Raw genomic sequence first — 17,884 nt, 5'->3', positions numbered from 1 at the left:
ATAAGCGCCTTAAAATTAAATCGAAATCAACTCAAAATTGTAATTGAACTAGAATTGATTTAAACGGTTTGACCGATTTCGGTTCCAGCCTCCAAAGATTAGAGAACTGGACCAGAACCGGCCTTGGCTAGGTCTACATGAGACTACTCTATAGTACCACTAAGAAATCCAAACTTTTAATGTGAGGCAGATATTGAAAGTTGAGGAATACATTGTGGTTAATTTATAATTATCCTAAAATTGTTTGACCTTGATCTCAGTCGACGTGGATTTTATTAGAATGGGCTAAAGAAAAGCCCATTGAAAAATGAAGAAGCAACGGAAGAAGAAACAAGCATCATGGAGGAAAACTGATGGATGGTTGATCATGTTTTCTCATTACTGAATAACAGGGATTCCTGAAACTCCTTGTGTCTGTGTTGTGGTCTAACAAAGAAGAAGACAAAATGAGCACGATTGGTATGGAGGAACTCCAAATTTCTCCGAGTGATTCACATCCAGGAAAGGACCAACAAGCGGCCGGAGTGGGCATACTCCTTCAGATCATGATGCTTGTTCTTTCCTTCATCCTTGGTCACGTTCTTCGCCGTTACAAATTCTATTATCTGCCCGAAGCCAGTGCTTCTCTTCTTATTGGTAATTTGGTATTCTTTTTTGTTCTCCTTTTAAGAGAAGAAAGAAAAGTTCTAGGGTTTTGGTTTTGCCTCAGGTTTTCTCAATTGGGTATTTGTTTTCAGGTCTAATTGTTGGTGGACTCGCTAACATTTCAGATACAGAAACAAGCATCAGGTTCTTTTTTTTTTTTTCATTTTTTTAAGTAATTATTTATTCGTTGGTTTGCCCCTGCCCAGAATTATTCATATGATGGTATACATGAATCACTATATATTTTGTGCTTGCAGGGCTTGGTTTAATTTCCATGAGGAGTTTTTCTTCCTGTTTCTGCTCCCTCCTATTATATTATATCCTAACTTAGAGTTATATATATATATATATATATATATATATATATGTCCTGCATATTAATGCACTCAAATTTGATATTGCATTTTCTACCTGTTCTTTTCCTTAACATATGTGTTTGTACTGAGTCTGGGTTCAGTTTATCACCTGTAAGTAGTATCCTGCTGTCTCCATATACTATTTGCAAATTATAGGCTTTATAAAATGCAATATATGTGGCCTAATTTTGTGTTGAATGACCTGTTTGATTGTTATTTTTTTTTTCAGAAACCTTTCTTTTCTAATTTTGGAGCCATTGTCACATTTGCTATCCTAGGAACCTTTATAGCCTCAATTGTTACAGGTTTTCTGGTGTAAGTATATTTGTATTTTCATGTAGCCATCCTTCCTTCAATGACATTTAGGATTTTGATATTGTCCACTCACTTTTTATCACTGCTTCCTGGGTCAGTTATGTTGGTGGTCTTGTGTACCTGATGTATAGGCTTCCTTTTGTTGAGTGTCTGATGTTTGGTGCTCTAATATCAGCAACAGATCCTGTCACTGTTTTATCCATATTCCAGGTGCTTTGGCATTCTTTCTTTCTATTGCATGGCTTAGCTAAAGTGTCCATACATGTTTTTAAATAAAATAGAAGTAGGGTGGGATGAAGTTATATTACTGCATCTAGACAGTGAATCCATATAATAATAATATGAAGAAAACAATACTTGTTGATGGTGAAATGATGCTCTCTTGTCTTGTTATAAGGACCATTTGCCAATGCCATTAATACGTGACAAGATAGTTTTTTTTTTTCATTTTTTTTCTTTTTTTGGGCTTCGCTTTGGTGTTTTGAATTTGGTTATTTCAGGGTGATTTCCTTTGGTAGATTTGCAAATAGATTAGAGAGCTCTTTTTTGTTTTGTTTTTTTTTTTTTTTTTTTTTTTTATAAGGCATCTTTAAATAATTTGTAATTTAATGATTTCTCTGATTCTGTAGAAACCAAATAATGGAACATAATGAAGCAGTAATTAATATACATGTTTTACATCCTACATAAATGCAGTCCTGTGTGTGAGAGAAGAGAGAGAAGAGGGGAGGGGGGAGGGGGAGGGAAGAAGGAAAGTAATTCATCATACAAACATGCATGCATGTGTATGTGTGTGTGTGTGTGTGTGTGTGTGTGTGTGTGTGTGAGAGAGAGAGAGAGAGAGAGAGAGAGAGAGAGGGAGGGAGGAGGAGGAGGAGAATAAGAAGAAGAAGAAGAAGAAGATGCATGTTGTGAAAGTCCTGCTGCAGCATATGTACATTAGAAAGAACAGGAGGGAAAAAGAATGCCATGGTCAACTCATAATCTCATATCCAGCATGGCATTAGAATTTTTAAATGCATGCTTAATGCTTTGAGGGATTACAAATCTATGTTTAATTATTTTATCATGTTTATTTTTTTGTAATGTTTGTATATTATGTCCTTAATTGCAGGAACTTGGCACAGATATGAACCTTTATGCTTTGGTGTTTGGAGAATCTGTCTTGAATGATGCAGTAAGCTTTAGTTGTTGTATTCAGTTGTTTCACCGTTTTTAGTAACTGCATGTTTCATTCATTTAATATGAGACTAAATTCGCTGGATGATGGTGATGTTTTTGTATGTTGCGAAATTGGTAGATGGCAATATCCTTGTACAGGTATGTAAAATTTCTGCATTTGATGTCAGCAGATTCAAAACGATTAAAAATTCAGTTTTAAATTAAGCAGTGTTTGCGTTGCAGGACAATGTCCTTGGTGAAAAGTCATGCGTCATCTGGATCAAATTTCTTCATGTTGATTCTCAGATTTCTTGAGACATTTGTTGGTTCAATGTCTGCTGGTCAGTCATATTTCGTAAATTATTTTATGTATCTTCAAGTATTATTTTATTTTTTGTGAAGTTTCAGCAAAATGCTAAAGCTTCTGGGATGTTGTGTGGAGAAGGTTGCGTTGTCTTAAGAATTTCATGCTTCAGCATCTTTATTGGGCTGACGAATCAATATTGATTCTAGTACTAAAACTGACAAGGATAAGTGCTAGGATTAAGACTAATAGAGAATCTTCTAGGTTTAACATCATTGGTGACTTTTAATGGGATGTGAATCATGAGGATGCAGAAAATTAAAAAAAAAAAAGGATCAATGATTGAAGACAAAAGAGAAAGTGATATGAATCTGCCTAACTCCACCTCAAAAGCTAGCTCACAAGGGGAGGTTTGCAAACCCATATATATAACACTCAAGACCTCCCTGCAGAACCGATGTGGGACGCATCATTCCTGACCCCTTTAGATTGAACGTTCTCATGAAGTAACCGGGGTCATGACTCATTCACCCCGACCTCTTCCGAAGAACGTCAAGGATCCTTTGTACATGGCCCACCGACTCATTTAGAGTGAGGCTCTGATATCAAATGATATGAATCTGCCTAACTCCACCTGAAAAGCTAGCTCACAAGGGGAGGTTTACAAACCCATATATATAACACTCAAGACCCCCTGCAGAACTGATGTGGAACGCATCAGAAAGGATGATCAAGAGATAAATATTGAAGTTTCTTTATTATTCTTAGAAAGATTCACAAATATTTCTTAAGGATGATTTTGCAAGTAAATCAATAATGCAACTTTGCTGTGAATGCATTGTTTCCTTTCCTTTTTCTTTTCTTTTATTTTAGAATGAAAATGTATTGGCAACATAAAATTTGGAACCAAAAAATTATGATACCATGAGAAATCTTTACTGCCCAGTCCTTTTGGGCTTAAAATTCACATACTTTCTCTCATATAGATTGGCAATCAATTTATTGGATCTTTCCCTTATGCCTTGGATTCTTTTTATTAGAGGTGAACTACATTTGGTGTTGGTTGTATTCGAACAAGATTAGGTACATTTTAAATAAACACATTTCTTTAGGACCTGGCAAGATAAAAAGCTGGTTTTAATACAATTGGCTTTCAAGCAACTCATTTTGCCATATAGTTCTGGTACTACTGGTAGGAACATAATGTGCTCCTATGGGCACAAAAGAAACTATCGTCTGACCACTATTTTTATTTTATGTGGGTTTATTTGTTTAATTTTGATCGAGTATGGATGTGCTTGAGAGAGAGAGAGAGAGAGAGAGAGAGAGAGAGAGAGAGAGAGAGTCTGGCAGTCTGTCCCTTTTCTTCTCCATGAACTGATACTTCATTAGTTTTATGTTGAACTTCATTCTCTTAGATTTTACTGCCAATGCCATATGCTTTAATGTTATATGTCCACTTCAGTATGACTGATAATTCACTAAATATTGTTTACAGGTGTGGGAGTTGGATTTACTTCTGCATTGATATCCTTTTCTATTTATTCATTCTTTATTATTTTTAGATGTTGAAATGTTATGTGAAACCTTAATTCCTTGAACCTTTTCAAGTATGCTGGTTTGGATATTGACAAGTGAGTACTTGTTAATTATTTTTTGCGTGCCAAATTTCTGGTTATTTATAGTGCACTGATTTTTTCAAATGTAATATTTATGCCATTGTCTACAGCCTTCAAAACTTGGAGTGTTGCCTTTTTGTTCTTTTTCCATATTTCTCGTAAGCTTTTTCCTGGACTACTTTCAGTAATTTTTTTATTATTATTATTATTATTATTATTATTATTATTATTATTATTATTATTATTATTTACTTCTGGTAGACTTATAGTGCATTTTAATGTCAATATTTTTTTTGGTCTTTTTAGATACATGCTTGCTGAAGGTCTTGGCCTCTCTGGTATCGTGTCGATATTGTTCACTGGAATAGTAAGTACAGTTGTGAAATGTTGACTGTAAAAATATCATTTATTATTGATGGAGCACTGATATGGAAGAACATATATTTTTTAGGTCATGAAGCACTATACCTATTCAAATTTGTCAGAAAACTCTCAGCGATTTGTTTCTGCATTTTTTCACCTAATATCATCACTAGCTGAAACATTTGTGTAAGGGAGCATTTACTATCTTTCTCACTAAGTGATTGAATTATTTGTATGTGGTAGCCCAACCTGGCACTGACATGCCTGTCCAATTTGCAGATTTATATACATGGGGTTTGATATTGCAATGGAACAACATAGCTGGTCCCATGTTGGATTTATCTTTTTCTCAATTGTATCCTTGCAGAATTTTTTTTTTAAGCAACAATTTTAACATGAGACTTTTGGCTGTTATTCCTTAACCTCCTTTATGACTATTGCAGTTATTCATTGGAGTTGCAAGGTTGGAGTTTCAATTATGTGCAATCTGTTTCATTGCTAATATGAGACCTATATCTTCTGTTATTTTAATGTTTTCCAAATCTTGGTGTGTGCTGTTATATTCTGAAACTATTAATCTACTTGTGTAATAAATCTTTTTAGGGCAGCAAATGTCTTTTCTTGTGCATATTTGGTCAATTTGGTTCGACCTGCACATCGTCATATACCTTTAAAACATCAGAAAGCACTTTGGTACAGTGGTAAGGACAGCAATCATCATGTATGCAATGAGTTTTTTGCTTTCTTTGAGATTGTAAAATTTTAATTAATTATTTGTGTGGGTAGGACTTCGAGGGGCTATGGCTTTTGCCCTTGCTTTGCAATCGATTCATGATCTTCCAGAAGGACATGGCCAAACCATATTTACTGCAACCACTGCTATAGTTGTATTGACGGTAGGTATGCTGACTCCTTTCCATAAACTAGAGAATTTAATTAGACATCTGGAAAATTTTGAGGATTTCGAATGTGCACTTGGTGACATTTGATGGAATTTGTGATAGTCTTTTTAATAGTAATTGGCCTATAATATCTGATCAATTGAGTTTGGTACATTAGGTAAAGCTGAAGGAAATTAGTTTGGGGATCTTGAATTCAATACACACCCTTCACTTTGGAAATACACGAACATGTGCACCTGCACCTTTTGGCATGTCTGTTGAACATATATTTAGTGATATTTAATATTTGAGTTTTCTGCATGGTTTTAAACATCAGCTGATTTGCTTCACATAGGCCAATACAAATTGGATTGTTTGCCATATATTATAGGGTTCACAATTTTGGGATAGTGAATTTCAGTTCTCATTATAGTAGCATGTTATGGCTGATATAGACTGATAAAGACCAATACATGATAGCCCACACGACCTTTAGGCAAAGGAGATGAAGAAAAAGAAGAGAGAGAGGATTAGGTATGCCCATATATGGGGTTGGATAACTAGGATTAGGCATACCTAGGTATGGACTATCCTCTTCTGATTTTGTCTGTACTATTATTATCCTTGTAGTAAACTATCAACATGTTTTTCAAGAATGGCATTGAATATCCCATAGTTATCATTTATTTGTAATTACCCAACCCATCACCTGTTGCAATCCCTGATGACTCCAGTAGAAATGGACCTAAAACATTTGATCCAAAAATTTCAAACTAAAAATTAATTACCCTACCACTTCTTTGGCCCTTAATTAATGTGGGATGGGTTGGGTGTGACAATCTTCCATCTCAAATACAGGACTTCCTTGTCAAACTTGATTAACTTGGTTGACTGGTTATGGTTGGGCCTAAGTTCCCTCTTGGAAATTGCAAGGTTGGCAGGGTCTAGCATTTGTTTGAGTTCTAATTTGGTCTACCCCTCTAACCTAGGGATGGGCATGGGCGAACCACTGTTTGGCTTGGAAAATTTAAGGGACTAAGTCCAAGGAGTTGGGTTTGTATTAAAAGTGTATTCGTACATATATTAGAAATGCAAAAATTATATATTTAGATTGAATGTTATTGTTATATTTATTAATAAAATTTCAATAATTATAGCAGATAATTATTAATTTTTATGAAAAATAAAAAATTTTTAAGAAATTTGGGTTGGCCTAGGCCCTTTGTGTTTGTTTTAATGCTAGGCTTGCATTGGGCCTGATCTGTTATGAGCTTTGGGACCTTAGGTCTTACTTTTAATAAGCATCAACTGGGCTTTATGCCCACCCCTAAATACCTCCTTTTGGTCCAAAAGTTTCAAATTTGGATTACTTTGGTACTAAGAGGTTTGCCTTATATTCATTCACTTCAAAACACTTGAATGTTGATTAGTTGAGGATCTATCTTATTGAATTATTTACTGTTGTTGATAAATCGTTGGCTTTCTCTAGCCAGGAATCATCATCTTTCATGTTGAAAAACAAAAAATCTTATAAAGCAAGTATTAGATGTATGAAAACATCACCCAACATGGAGCAAATGCTATTGCAATGTGACACATGACAACTTGAATTCAAGTTCAACTACTGGTCTACTAAACAAGAAATTTTTTGCACATTGCCACGTGGCATCCTACCATGAGTTAGTTTCAAAAGTTTCACATTATTGGTGTGACATCATTGGGGCCAAGGCAAGCATATCACCCTTATAGTTGCAAGTTGAAGTATTAAATGTCAGAATAATATTGACAAATCTATGGAAGTTAAGCTTCTTTATGTATTATTTGGCATTTGGAGATGGATATGCTGTCTTATAATGGTTGTTACACAATGGAGAAAAGAAGTAGAAAAAAAAAAAGACGGGGTGGTGTGGGTGTGTGGGGTCGTATTCAGGTGAGGCTTGTGAGATATTTATGTAAAATCTGGAATGTTTTGTTATTGTTATTTCGTTTTGATATCCTACTGTCTGCTAGGCTTTTTCATCTTTTTATGCCCTAGGGTTTAAGGGCTCTCTTTTAAGCTTCAATTGTGGGCCTCATATTTAACATAAAAGCTATATCAAAGTTTATTTCTTTTAAATATGAACTTTAGGTATTTGCGTCTTCTTTCACCTACTTACAGATAATTAGTGCATACCATAGTCCAGGTTAACATTGGCCCATACACACTGCTATCATATTGGCAAGTTCCATATCTGCAGCACCCCTTCTTAAATATTTCTCTACCAATCTCTGATGGAGCCAATAAGAAGTTTTGAGAAAGCAAATGAAAGATCAAACAATTTTTATATTTCAGGTCTATATTTGGTTTGCAACCTCATAAGGTCTTTTAGTCATAGTTTAGTTTTTATTTTATTTTATTTTAATTTATGTTTATTTAAGTCAATTGCCTTGATTTTAGGGCCTGATGGTAATTTAGTACTTTTCAGTGTTTGCCGGGATAGGTTGTGTTATAATTTTAGGTGTCAAAAATTCAGTTTATGTTTTGAGTTTGGGTAGAAGTTTTAGTAAGTATAGTAATCAGTAAATGAATGGTCTTTGTTCTTACTTGGGAGTCCAAGTACAATAAGAATTAGGATTAGTAGTAGTCTAAATAATCAATGTGGTGCTTTGATTTGAAGGCAATTACTCAAATGAATAAATGTTCTGGTAATTATGGTTCTTTTAATTTGTGTGATACAATTCTAGTCCTAGGTGTGAGAATTTCATGGTGGTAGTGAATCCTAAACTCTACTGGTGAAAGAAACTAATATTTGAGGGAATTTTCTATGTATTTCTTAATAGTAAAAAATGATGTACAAGGCTTCTATTTATATACAAAGAATCAAACCTAAAGAGGAAGTTAAAAAATGGGAAGCTAATTATAATAGGAAAATATAATTAATGCCTAATAGTCTGCATTCCTAAAATCAAGGGATTCCAATACTCCCTCGCAAGTTGGTGTATGGATATTACACATGCCCAGCTTGCAAACTAAAGTGTGGAATACTTTGATGCTTAGACCTTTTGTAAATATATCAGCCAACTGCTCATTTGAAGTCACATAAGTCACAATCCATGAACCATATACAATTTTCTCCTTTATGAAGTGGCGATCAATCTCTATGTTCTTGGTCCTATTATGTTGAACTGGATTGTAGACAATATTAATAGCAGCTTTGTTGTTACAAAATAAAGGAAGCTATTGGTATCTAACAACATGAACTCTTCCATCAATTTCCGCAACCACAATAGCTCATAGATGCTTTGTGCGATAGCCCTATATTCTACTCCAGCACTTGATCTAGTTGTCACATTTTGTTCCTTGTGTGTCCAAGTAAAGAGATTACCACCAATAAAGGTACAATAACCTAATGTAGGCCTCCTATAATCAAGAGATCCAGTCCAATATTCATCTTAAAGGCTTTTATCTGGAGATGACCATGCTTTGAAAAAAGAAGTCTTTTCTTAGGTGTAGATTTTAGATACCCCAATATGTGGAAAAGAGCTTCTAAGTGAGGTGCTTGAGGATAATGCATATATTGATTTACTAGACTCACTGCATAAGCTATGTCTAGTCTAGTGTGCGAGAGTTAAATTAATCTTCCAACCAATCCTTGATATCTTTCTAAGTCAATTGATTCTCCAACTCCTGCTTATAGTTTATGATTAGTTCCAATAGAAGATTCTACAGGTTTATAGCCCAACATGCCTGTTTCTTATAAGAGGTCTAAAATATACTTTCTTGGAGAGATGAAGATTCCTTGTCTGATCTTACAACCTCTATTCCGAGGAAATAACTTGATCTACCCAAGTCTTTAATCTCAAACTCCGAGGCCAAGAGTTTTTTTAGATGGGCAATCTCCTCCTTATCATCTCCTGTTGTAACAATGTCATCAACATAAACAATAAGCAACGTGATTTTACCTCTATAGTGTTTCATATTTAGAGTATGATCCACATTACTTTGATAGTATCCAAAGGAGATCATGGCCTTACTGAATCTATCAAAGCATGCTTTGAGTGACAGCTTCAAATTATCCAAAGCGTTTTTCAGCCTGCAAACTTTCCTTTTGGTTCTATCATCATTACCTTGGGAGAATGTCCATGTACACCTCCTCCTGTAAGTCTCCATGCAGGAAAGTATTCTTTACATCAAATTGTTTTAAGTCCCATTCAAGATTTGTTATACATGACAATAAGATTCTGATGGTATTCATCTTGGTAACAAGGCCAAAAGTCTTATGATAATCCACCTCATATGTCTGAGTGAAACCTTTAGCCATTAACTTGGCCTTGTACCTTTCAATGGAACCAACTGCCTTCTGTTTTACTGTGAACATTCACTTGCATCCCACTGGTCTCTTTCCCAATGGAAGAGATACAAGATCCCGTCTCTCATTTTTTCACAAAGCTCTCATCTCCTCTAACATAGTTGCCTTCCATCTTGGATAAAGACGTACTTCCTTCCAACAAGTGGTATAAAAAACAGACAAGACAAATTCTTTATAGAAAGGAGACAAGGAGTTATAAGAAATAAAATTAGAAATGGGTGCTCAGTACAAGCTCTAACTCATTTTCTGAGAGCAATGGAAACATTGAGATCATTAATAGTAGAATTGGAATTAAACTCAGAAACATAATTAGGATCATCAGAAATTAAAGAAGACTCACTGCATTCTTCAGGATGATTTGAGAGATGCTGGTTGATTAGGTGTATCAAGGTTAATGGTTGTATCTATCTTATTCTAAAGCATGTAGATTTCCAAATCCAATTCATTCAATCTCTTTGGGGTTTAAGGAGGTGGTTGGTCTTTGTTAGGTGGCCCATTATTAACCTTTAAAGGGCTTTTAAATGTGTGTTTGTAGGATACTTTGGTACTCAAAAGGGCTATAAATGTTATCATTCTTTTACTAGGAAATACTTTGTCAATATGGATGTTACTTTTAGAGAATTTGGGTCTTATTTTCCTGTCAAGTCACCTTTTTAGATTTTGATTCTCTAAAGGTAATATTCATATTGACAAAGTATTTTATGGTAGGAGTAGTGTTATTAAAGGCGAGCAAGGAGACCCTCTAGCACCTCGCCTGGCACCACCTGGCTTGGCATTGAGAAGGCAAGTGCCCCAGTGACACAGGCGAGAGCTCTGAGGCGATGCCTCTGTGAAGAAACGATAATTTTTTTTTCCTTTTTAATTGTTTTTAACCCTAAATAAAATTAAAACCCTACCAACCTACCTCACAAGAAACACTCACAGACCTCACGCAAAAGAGAAACACTCCCAGCAGCTCCTCTCTTTCAACAATCGGGTATCTCTCGCTCTCCCCCCAACCCACACCAACCCCTGCGGCCGCACCCCACCCTCCCTTTTTCTTCTTTCCTCTCTTTCTTCTCCTGTTATCGTCTCAACACAACAGTCATTTTGCACATTTTTTTTTCATTTTTACCTTTTTTTTCTTCTTTTTCTCTCCTCCTCCTCTCTTCTTGAATTCTGTTGTATGGATGTTGTTAATTTATATGGGTATTATTAGTTTGTTAATTTGTTGTTGCTTGTACTTTTTATTCTTGTTAATTAATTGTTAATTTGTTGATTAATTTATATGGGCATTGTTAATTTGTTAATTCTTATTACTTTTACTTTTTATTCTTATTAATTAGTTGTTAATTTGTTGTTATATTTATATGTAGTTAATATCTCGTTAGTTTTACTTTTTGTTCTTGTTAATTAGTTGTCAATTTGTTGCTTAATTTATATGGATATTGTTAATTGTTAGTTTGTTGTTAATTTCTTGTTACTTCTACTTTTTATTCTTGTTAATTTGGTGAGCATATGTAGGTTGTGAAATTTATCTATAATTAAAAATCATGCTCCTTTTGATCTACTTGTATTGTCTTGTTGCTTATTAAACTAGTTAAATGTATGAATTTTATGTTAGAAGTATATATATATATATAACTTAAGCAATTTAGGTTGTGGTGCCTTGCTTCAAAAAGGTCCTCGCGTCACATCTTGCCTCTCGCCTAAGGTATGTGACATCTCTTGGTAGGCTCAAGAGATCTAATGATACTAGTGATTTCTCGATCGTAAGTATCCAAGAGACTAGTGAGGGGAAAAAAAGAATGAGATAGAGACAGAGAAGGATTGATTACTAATTTCACACTAATAACAACCAGTGTTGTTAAAGGCGAGAACAGGTGCCAGGCGAGGCACTGGGCTAGGCGAGGTGACCCTCTAGCGCCTTGCCTTGCTTGGCACCGCCTTGCCTTGCTTGCAAGAGGCAACCACTTGGGAGGAAGGGGCAATGGGCATGAGGCAAGGGAGGTGACGCCTCTTGCAATTAACATCTACTTTTTTATTTTTAATTATTTTTTACAGAAAAAAAATTAAAAAAAAAACCTAAGAGGCTCTTCTTTTGTCATGCCAAAAAGAGAATACACTGCTTCCCTCTTTCACAGCAGCTCTCTCCTCTCTCAATCCTAAAGTATGTCTCATCCTTTCTCTCTCTCTCATCTTCTTTTTCTTTCCTCTCTTTTCCTCTGCTAGCATTCTATTCTTCTCTTAACAGTTAACAAAACACCTCTCTCTCACGATGTGTTTTCCCCTTTTTTTTTTCCTCTTTCTTTTCTCTCTTCCTTCTCTCTTTTTCTATTCTGCTGTACTTCCTTATATTCTGCACGCCATTTTTAAACCCGGCAGGACAACAATTTTTTTTTTTTTTATTTGAATTGTTTTGTTAGATATGTTTGTTGTTTATTTTTTGGAATATGGGTATTGTGATATGCATTTTGTTATATGAGTATTGTGAATTTGTGATATGATATTTATTTAGGCTAATATCATGACAATTTTTTTTCTTAATTGCCCCTAATTTTTTAGGCTAAATGAAAATATGGAGTACTCTTGGAGTCTTGTTTAGGCTAAATTATTTAGATCCTTATAGTTAATTTTGAAATGGTTTAGGTCCTATTAATTGGAGACTTGGAGCATGGGTAATTGTCAATTGTGATAAGCTTTTTATTAAATGGGTATTGTGATATTTTAGATGGAGGGGGGGGGGGGGGGTGTGTGTGTGTCTATATATATATATATAATTTAGGCAATTTAGGCTTTGGCCCCTCGCTTTAAAAAAGCCTTGCCTCAGCTCCCTCTCGCCTAAGGCCACAGGGTATCTTGTCACCTTAGTCGCCTTTTGCCTTAATAACATTGGTAACAACCTAGCATCTCTGCTTATATAGCACCATGTTCTCTCTTAACTAATTACTGTTGTACAACTGAATTAGTTACCATTTTAATGACCTGTACTTGTTATCCACATGATTGTTAACAGCTACTAGTAGTTCCCAGAAAACCTCTGAGATAAACAATTCAATAGCAGATCGTTTATTTATCACACATCAAACAACCCCAAATATTACAATTGTGGTGGCTGCTGTGTGTGTTCCCATTTCTGGAGAGCTTGCACCAACTGTTGCCCGCACAACAAATCCTTAAACCATATTCCTGGACTCTGTTATCTTTACAATTTTGAAGCTTACATAGGTGATAATCTTGTTCAGTTTCCTAATATGCCACCTTTTGGTATTCACATTAACTTTCTACTGCTTCTGTTGGAGCTACTGTACCATTTCTATATAGCTTGCACAACCTTGTAGAAATCTGCAATCCTCATCTCTCTTCCTCTCTGATTGGGGGCTTCTTTTTCATTTATTTTTTTAATCTTTTTTTCCATGTATCCTCCATCATAAACAGCTATCAGCCATCAGGCAGGATCAAAAACTTTGACACTAGATTGGACGTAGAATATACTCCTGGTGCTTGAGTAAGTAGCTTCTGGTTAAGAAAAGATTAACAAGATGGAAACACTTTACTATTTCACAAAATTAGCGTTCAACAGAGTAGTTCAGCTGTCAATTTTGCCCTACCATCGTGTCTTGATTGTAAAAAGATACATTTTATTGATATTTACAATTTACAAATTTTTTTTATTTTATTTTGATTTAAAATTATTCTTTAATATTTATTAAAATTTACTAGTTTATTTTCAACAAATTTTTTGTTTTTTGTGTACACTTTGAGTGTATGATGGTTGGCAGATTAGTTCAAAAGTTTGCTTTTCTCTGTTTTGCAGAAACTTACTGGAAACCTTATGCATGTTTCTTATTTCTTATTCTCCATGTGGAAAGATGCTTGTTTTTTATGCTTAAAATTCAGGAAGTATTAATTTTGAGTAAAATATTATTCATTACAATTTTTTAATAATTCTGAGTTCCCCCATAAATTGAATAATTTTTTTCTTTCACATACGCTTATGTGTGTATAATGGCTGTTTCAAGTGTTCAAAAAATTGCATGCTCTGTGTTGCACCAATTTAAAACCTGACAGAAACTTAAGTGAAACCCCATCCGTGATTCTTCTTAATTATTCTCATGTTTGAGTTATCAATGCAAGTTTCATATCAAGCTCAATGCAAGTTTCATATCAAGCTCATTCTTTTTTACTTGTAACATTCTCAACAATGTTTCAGGTGTTGCTAATTGGGGGTTCAACTGGTACCATGCTGGAAGCTTTACAAGTTGTTGGAGATGGCCATGATGGCTCCATGAGAGAAGTAATTTCTGCTAAAAATAGATTATTTTCTTTTATCCTATCTCTTTTAATTCAGTGAAATTATATTATCTATTTATGGAACAAAGGCCTCATTTGGTTCTTGAAATGGAAGAGTAGGAATAAAATAGTTTTGATTGGAATATTTATTATTTGCTTACATGTGAAATTTATATCCCACAAATGTGTAAAAAATACATTTTATCTACTAATAATTACACTTAAAATTTCAACCAATAGTTGGGATTGTGGAATAGGTACAGTTCCTGTTATGACGAGGAGCTTATAAGTCTAGGGAATCAGGTTGGCTTGTATAGGTGAGAAGAATTCCATATACATGCAATGTGCACTTCCTAACCCAAAAGCTTCAGTCAACACTGCGATCAACTTATGTTGGTTGCTATCTGATATGGGATTTTAGCATCTTGCCTCTTACACTATAAATTTGATCATTTTTAAAAAAGCAAGTCCCTACATTGTGTGAGTTGGGTGACACTTCAAAAATGGAGAGGAGAGGTCATTGGAGTCATCACTCAACTGATTCCTGCTCTAGCCTCAGCATATTTAACCTTAAAGGAACCAGGCTATTGTTGTTAACTACCTGATCTGAGTCAGTATGAGCCTATCCCTATCATTCATGCACAATATTGCTCATTTGCTGTCTTTTCTAGGATCATTTATGATAAAATAATTGCTTTCTGTTTGGGGAACTATCGAAATTTTTTAAATCATGTGTTGAGACTTGAGATTTTCCCTAATGCCAATGAAGATGTTGCATTCAATATTTTTCGCAAGAATATTTGTGGATCTGAACGTGAAATGCTCTTATGGCGCTCTCATTATGATGCAGCAACCTCAGCTCCCACTTTACCTTCATTCTACTGAGTGTCTTTTATATTGCTTAGTTTGATGAGGGCAAATAATTGAATTAGGGCACACTGCCACCAGAATGTTAATCACTAAGTCTTTTTATCAGTTTCAGAGTTTTGAGGGAAATAATGGTTACATTGCTCCCTCATATGACGATGATGACACATCAGGGAACAGGTTGAAAATGAAACTTAAAGAATTCCACAGGAGGTAAATTCTGAAAATTTTACAATCACACAAACTGTCATTCCTGCAAATTTTTGTTTTTTGGCTTTAGATTTTTTTAATGTCTTTTTTTCCCCATATACAGTGCAGCATCATTCACAGCATTAGATAGGAATTACCTTACTCCTTTCTTCACAAGTCAAAATGGAGATGAAGAAGATCATGGTAAGAAAGACTTGCACATAGTTATTGATTAAGAAATTGTTGTGTAGTTTGCTGCTGAAAATTTTTCCGAAACACTACTGCTGCTGCCAGGGATTTTGTGCAGGTATAGTTGTATTCAACACTATATATGGCTATTGATTGGAACAACTATTTTGCCCCAAAATTTTGGGGTTAAAATTGAATTTTAATCTGAACAAATCTAGTTCATAAACCTACCCAATGCTTAGAAGCAGTCAGTAGGGGCTTCCCCTTTTTTCTTCTCTCCTTTTACTTCCAATTGCTGTTACACACACATACACACCCCCCTAAATGATATCTTGGTTCCATGCTTGAAGAACTGTCTCTTGGTAGTTGGAAATCCTCTTCTATGCCTCAGTCTTATTTGGCAGCAATAATACATGTTGCTGTTTCATTTCATTAAGAGTGGTTGCACATTATTAGATCTTAAAACTTGCTTATGGATTGTTTCTGCTATTTAGATGGTATTTGGAATGACTTCTCTGAAAATGTTCCCATGTTCTTGATTTGTTTTCTAGTCTGGTGAGTTGACCTTTTAATCTCAATCCTTGTTATGAGCAATCACATTTTGTCACAGTAAGTCAGTAACCATGTGTGTTTCTAGCATTCAAATATATAATTTGTGATTCTAGTTTCTGGAAGATAAAATGCAAAATTTAACTAATTTCTTTGGACAGAGTTAATTGTTCTAGAATCCCTACTCATAATTATCATCTTAGCTCCTAAATTCAATAAGCAAGTAGCAATAAAATGAAAATGAAAGCACAACAAAACAAAACAAAAGCTTGAACTACGCAATAACATTGAGGCAATTCTTTTGGTATCCAAAGCTTCCAAAACCTCAAAAAGCTCCCAAAATCAGACAGTCAAATATTTGAATAATGCTACTTTTTACGATTATGATCCCTAATAACTTGATGCTACAATAGCAATTGTTAAATAACAAGAAACTGATCAGGGAGGGAAGATAATTGCTAGTTCACAAAATTGAAAAAGATAGTTTCAACTTACCTTAAAATTAAACTGCTAGAAGCCTTAATCCTGTAAGAATTTTTGTACTCGGATATAAAACTAAAGTTTATAAAGGTCTGCCAGCTTATTCCAGTAAAGTTGGAAGTTACAAAATGCATCTAAATCTTGAAGTTGTAATATATTGGACAAACAAGCTTGTGCGACTCCAATAACTTCAAGTACTCAATAATGCTACAAACAACTTCGATATAAAAAAATTGAGGTCCATGATTCTAGTTTTCTTGAGCATTTAAATTTGGGCCAAATGCCCAAATTGATCTATTAACTTTAGTCCGATAGTCAAAATAAGTCCTTGCAGTCAATTACAGTCAATCAAAACCTTCAAATTTCAACTGGGATCAACTAGACCCTTTGTATTTCAATTTTGGTTCAGTTGAACCCAATTTCAGTCATGTGCTCAAATGTCTAATTAATCATTTACAAAAAAATAAGATGAAATTAATATTTCATTCATTACAAACTTTATTAATTTTTTTAACACTGTTAGTTCACGTCATTAATTTTGGACTTATTTAGCCGAAATTAAATTATGAAGAGCCCAATTGACTACTATTGAAAATCAAGGGCCTATTTGACTATCAGATTAAACATTAAAGTTTAAGGGGCAATTTGGACCTTTTAGCCTTTAAATTTGATTCTCCTCGAGTTACCTGTTGTTTGGAGCATTTTGTATAAGATAATTCCCCTTCTTCCTTATTATAACTAAAACATCAATTCTAAGACCTGCGGGCTGTCATGCATCATAGATGGAGAGGGAAAGAAAACAAAAAAAGAAAAAGATGGCTTCTTGGTTCTTTGGAGCTTCTTAAAGATATGGGCCCTCTTATTTTGCTTATCCTACTAGTAAAATTAGAGGATCACGTCTTTGGAGCAAAAATGTACAGCATGTTGTCCTGATAAAATTTTTTGTATCTGGTAATTTCTCTTGAGGATCATTTTTTAACTTTCGGTTCACATCAATCTTACTATTTTGATTGCTTAACAGATGACCCAATGCCCAGTTCAAGAAGAGGGGGCTTCCATGGCAATGACTAATATCCGGTGACAGTTTCGAGTAACACATATGACACCATATTTAATCAGCTTTGTAGATAATTATTTACTGATGACAGGCAGAAAGGTTTCATAGTCACTCAAATGCCTACCTGCCGACTGAGATGCAAGGTTATACATTTGTAGATGTCATACCAATTAGACATTTTCTGAGCAGTTAAACATATAAGAATTATCAGTGCGTCTATTGCAATTTTTCTTGTTCTAGTACATCTACTTACATTTTTTCTTGTTCTACTGTTTATTTTACGCTTGA

At 34.6% G+C, this 17,884-nt stretch overlaps 1 protein-coding gene across 4 annotated transcripts; it reads left to right on the top strand.

Moving 5' to 3' along the window:
• The first annotated feature begins 269 nt into the window (after positions 1–269).
• LOC110635150 (sodium/hydrogen exchanger 6) lies at positions 270–17,838 on the top strand. Of its 4 annotated transcripts, none has more exons than XM_021784366.2 (22): positions 276–636; positions 738–789; positions 903–962; positions 1,088–1,112; positions 1,231–1,316; positions 1,415–1,526; positions 2,431–2,493; positions 2,617–2,636; positions 2,721–2,818; positions 4,280–4,308; positions 4,384–4,415; positions 4,511–4,558; positions 4,707–4,767; positions 4,852–4,949; positions 5,043–5,118; positions 5,207–5,226; positions 5,367–5,464; positions 5,550–5,659; positions 14,186–14,269; positions 15,248–15,345; positions 15,446–15,525; positions 17,561–17,838. In XM_021784366.2, the coding sequence occupies exons 1-22, from the start codon at positions 447–449 to the stop codon at positions 17,608–17,610; spliced, it is 1,590 nt and encodes a 529-aa protein (XP_021640058.2). In that variant the 5' UTR covers positions 276–446; the 3' UTR covers positions 17,611–17,838. The 4 variants fall into 4 exon arrangements, 2 of the variants coding, with proteins under 2 accessions (XP_021640058.2, XP_021640057.2); XM_021784365.2 differs by having other exon boundaries at positions 279–636; positions 15,242–15,345; XR_002491124.2 differs by lacking the exon at positions 17,561–17,838 and having other exon boundaries at positions 270–636; positions 5,550–5,663; positions 15,446–15,492.
• The last annotated feature ends 46 nt before the right edge of the window (positions 17,839–17,884 follow it).

This window comes from Hevea brasiliensis, chromosome 14 (genome assembly GCF_030052815.1).
Source record: "Hevea brasiliensis isolate MT/VB/25A 57/8 chromosome 14, ASM3005281v1, whole genome shotgun sequence".
Taxonomy (NCBI): Eukaryota; Viridiplantae; Streptophyta; class Magnoliopsida; order Malpighiales; family Euphorbiaceae; genus Hevea; species Hevea brasiliensis.
Note: the sequence above shows the minus strand (reverse complement) of the source record. Positions and strands in the feature narration are given on the sequence as shown.

Bases quoted from the DNA above. Each gene is read 5' to 3' on its own strand.
- LOC110635150 (XM_021784365.2), top strand. From the start codon at position 447: ATGAGCACGATTGGTATGGAGGAACTCCAAATTTCTCCGAGTGATTCA. The intron at 637-737 runs GTAATTTGGTAT...ATTTGTTTTCAG, and splicing joins CAGTGCTTCTCTTCTTATTG to GTCTAATTGTTGGTGGACTC. The intron at 15,346-15,445 runs GTAAATTCTGAA...CCCCATATACAG, and splicing joins CTTAAAGAATTCCACAGGAG to TGCAGCATCATTCACAGCAT.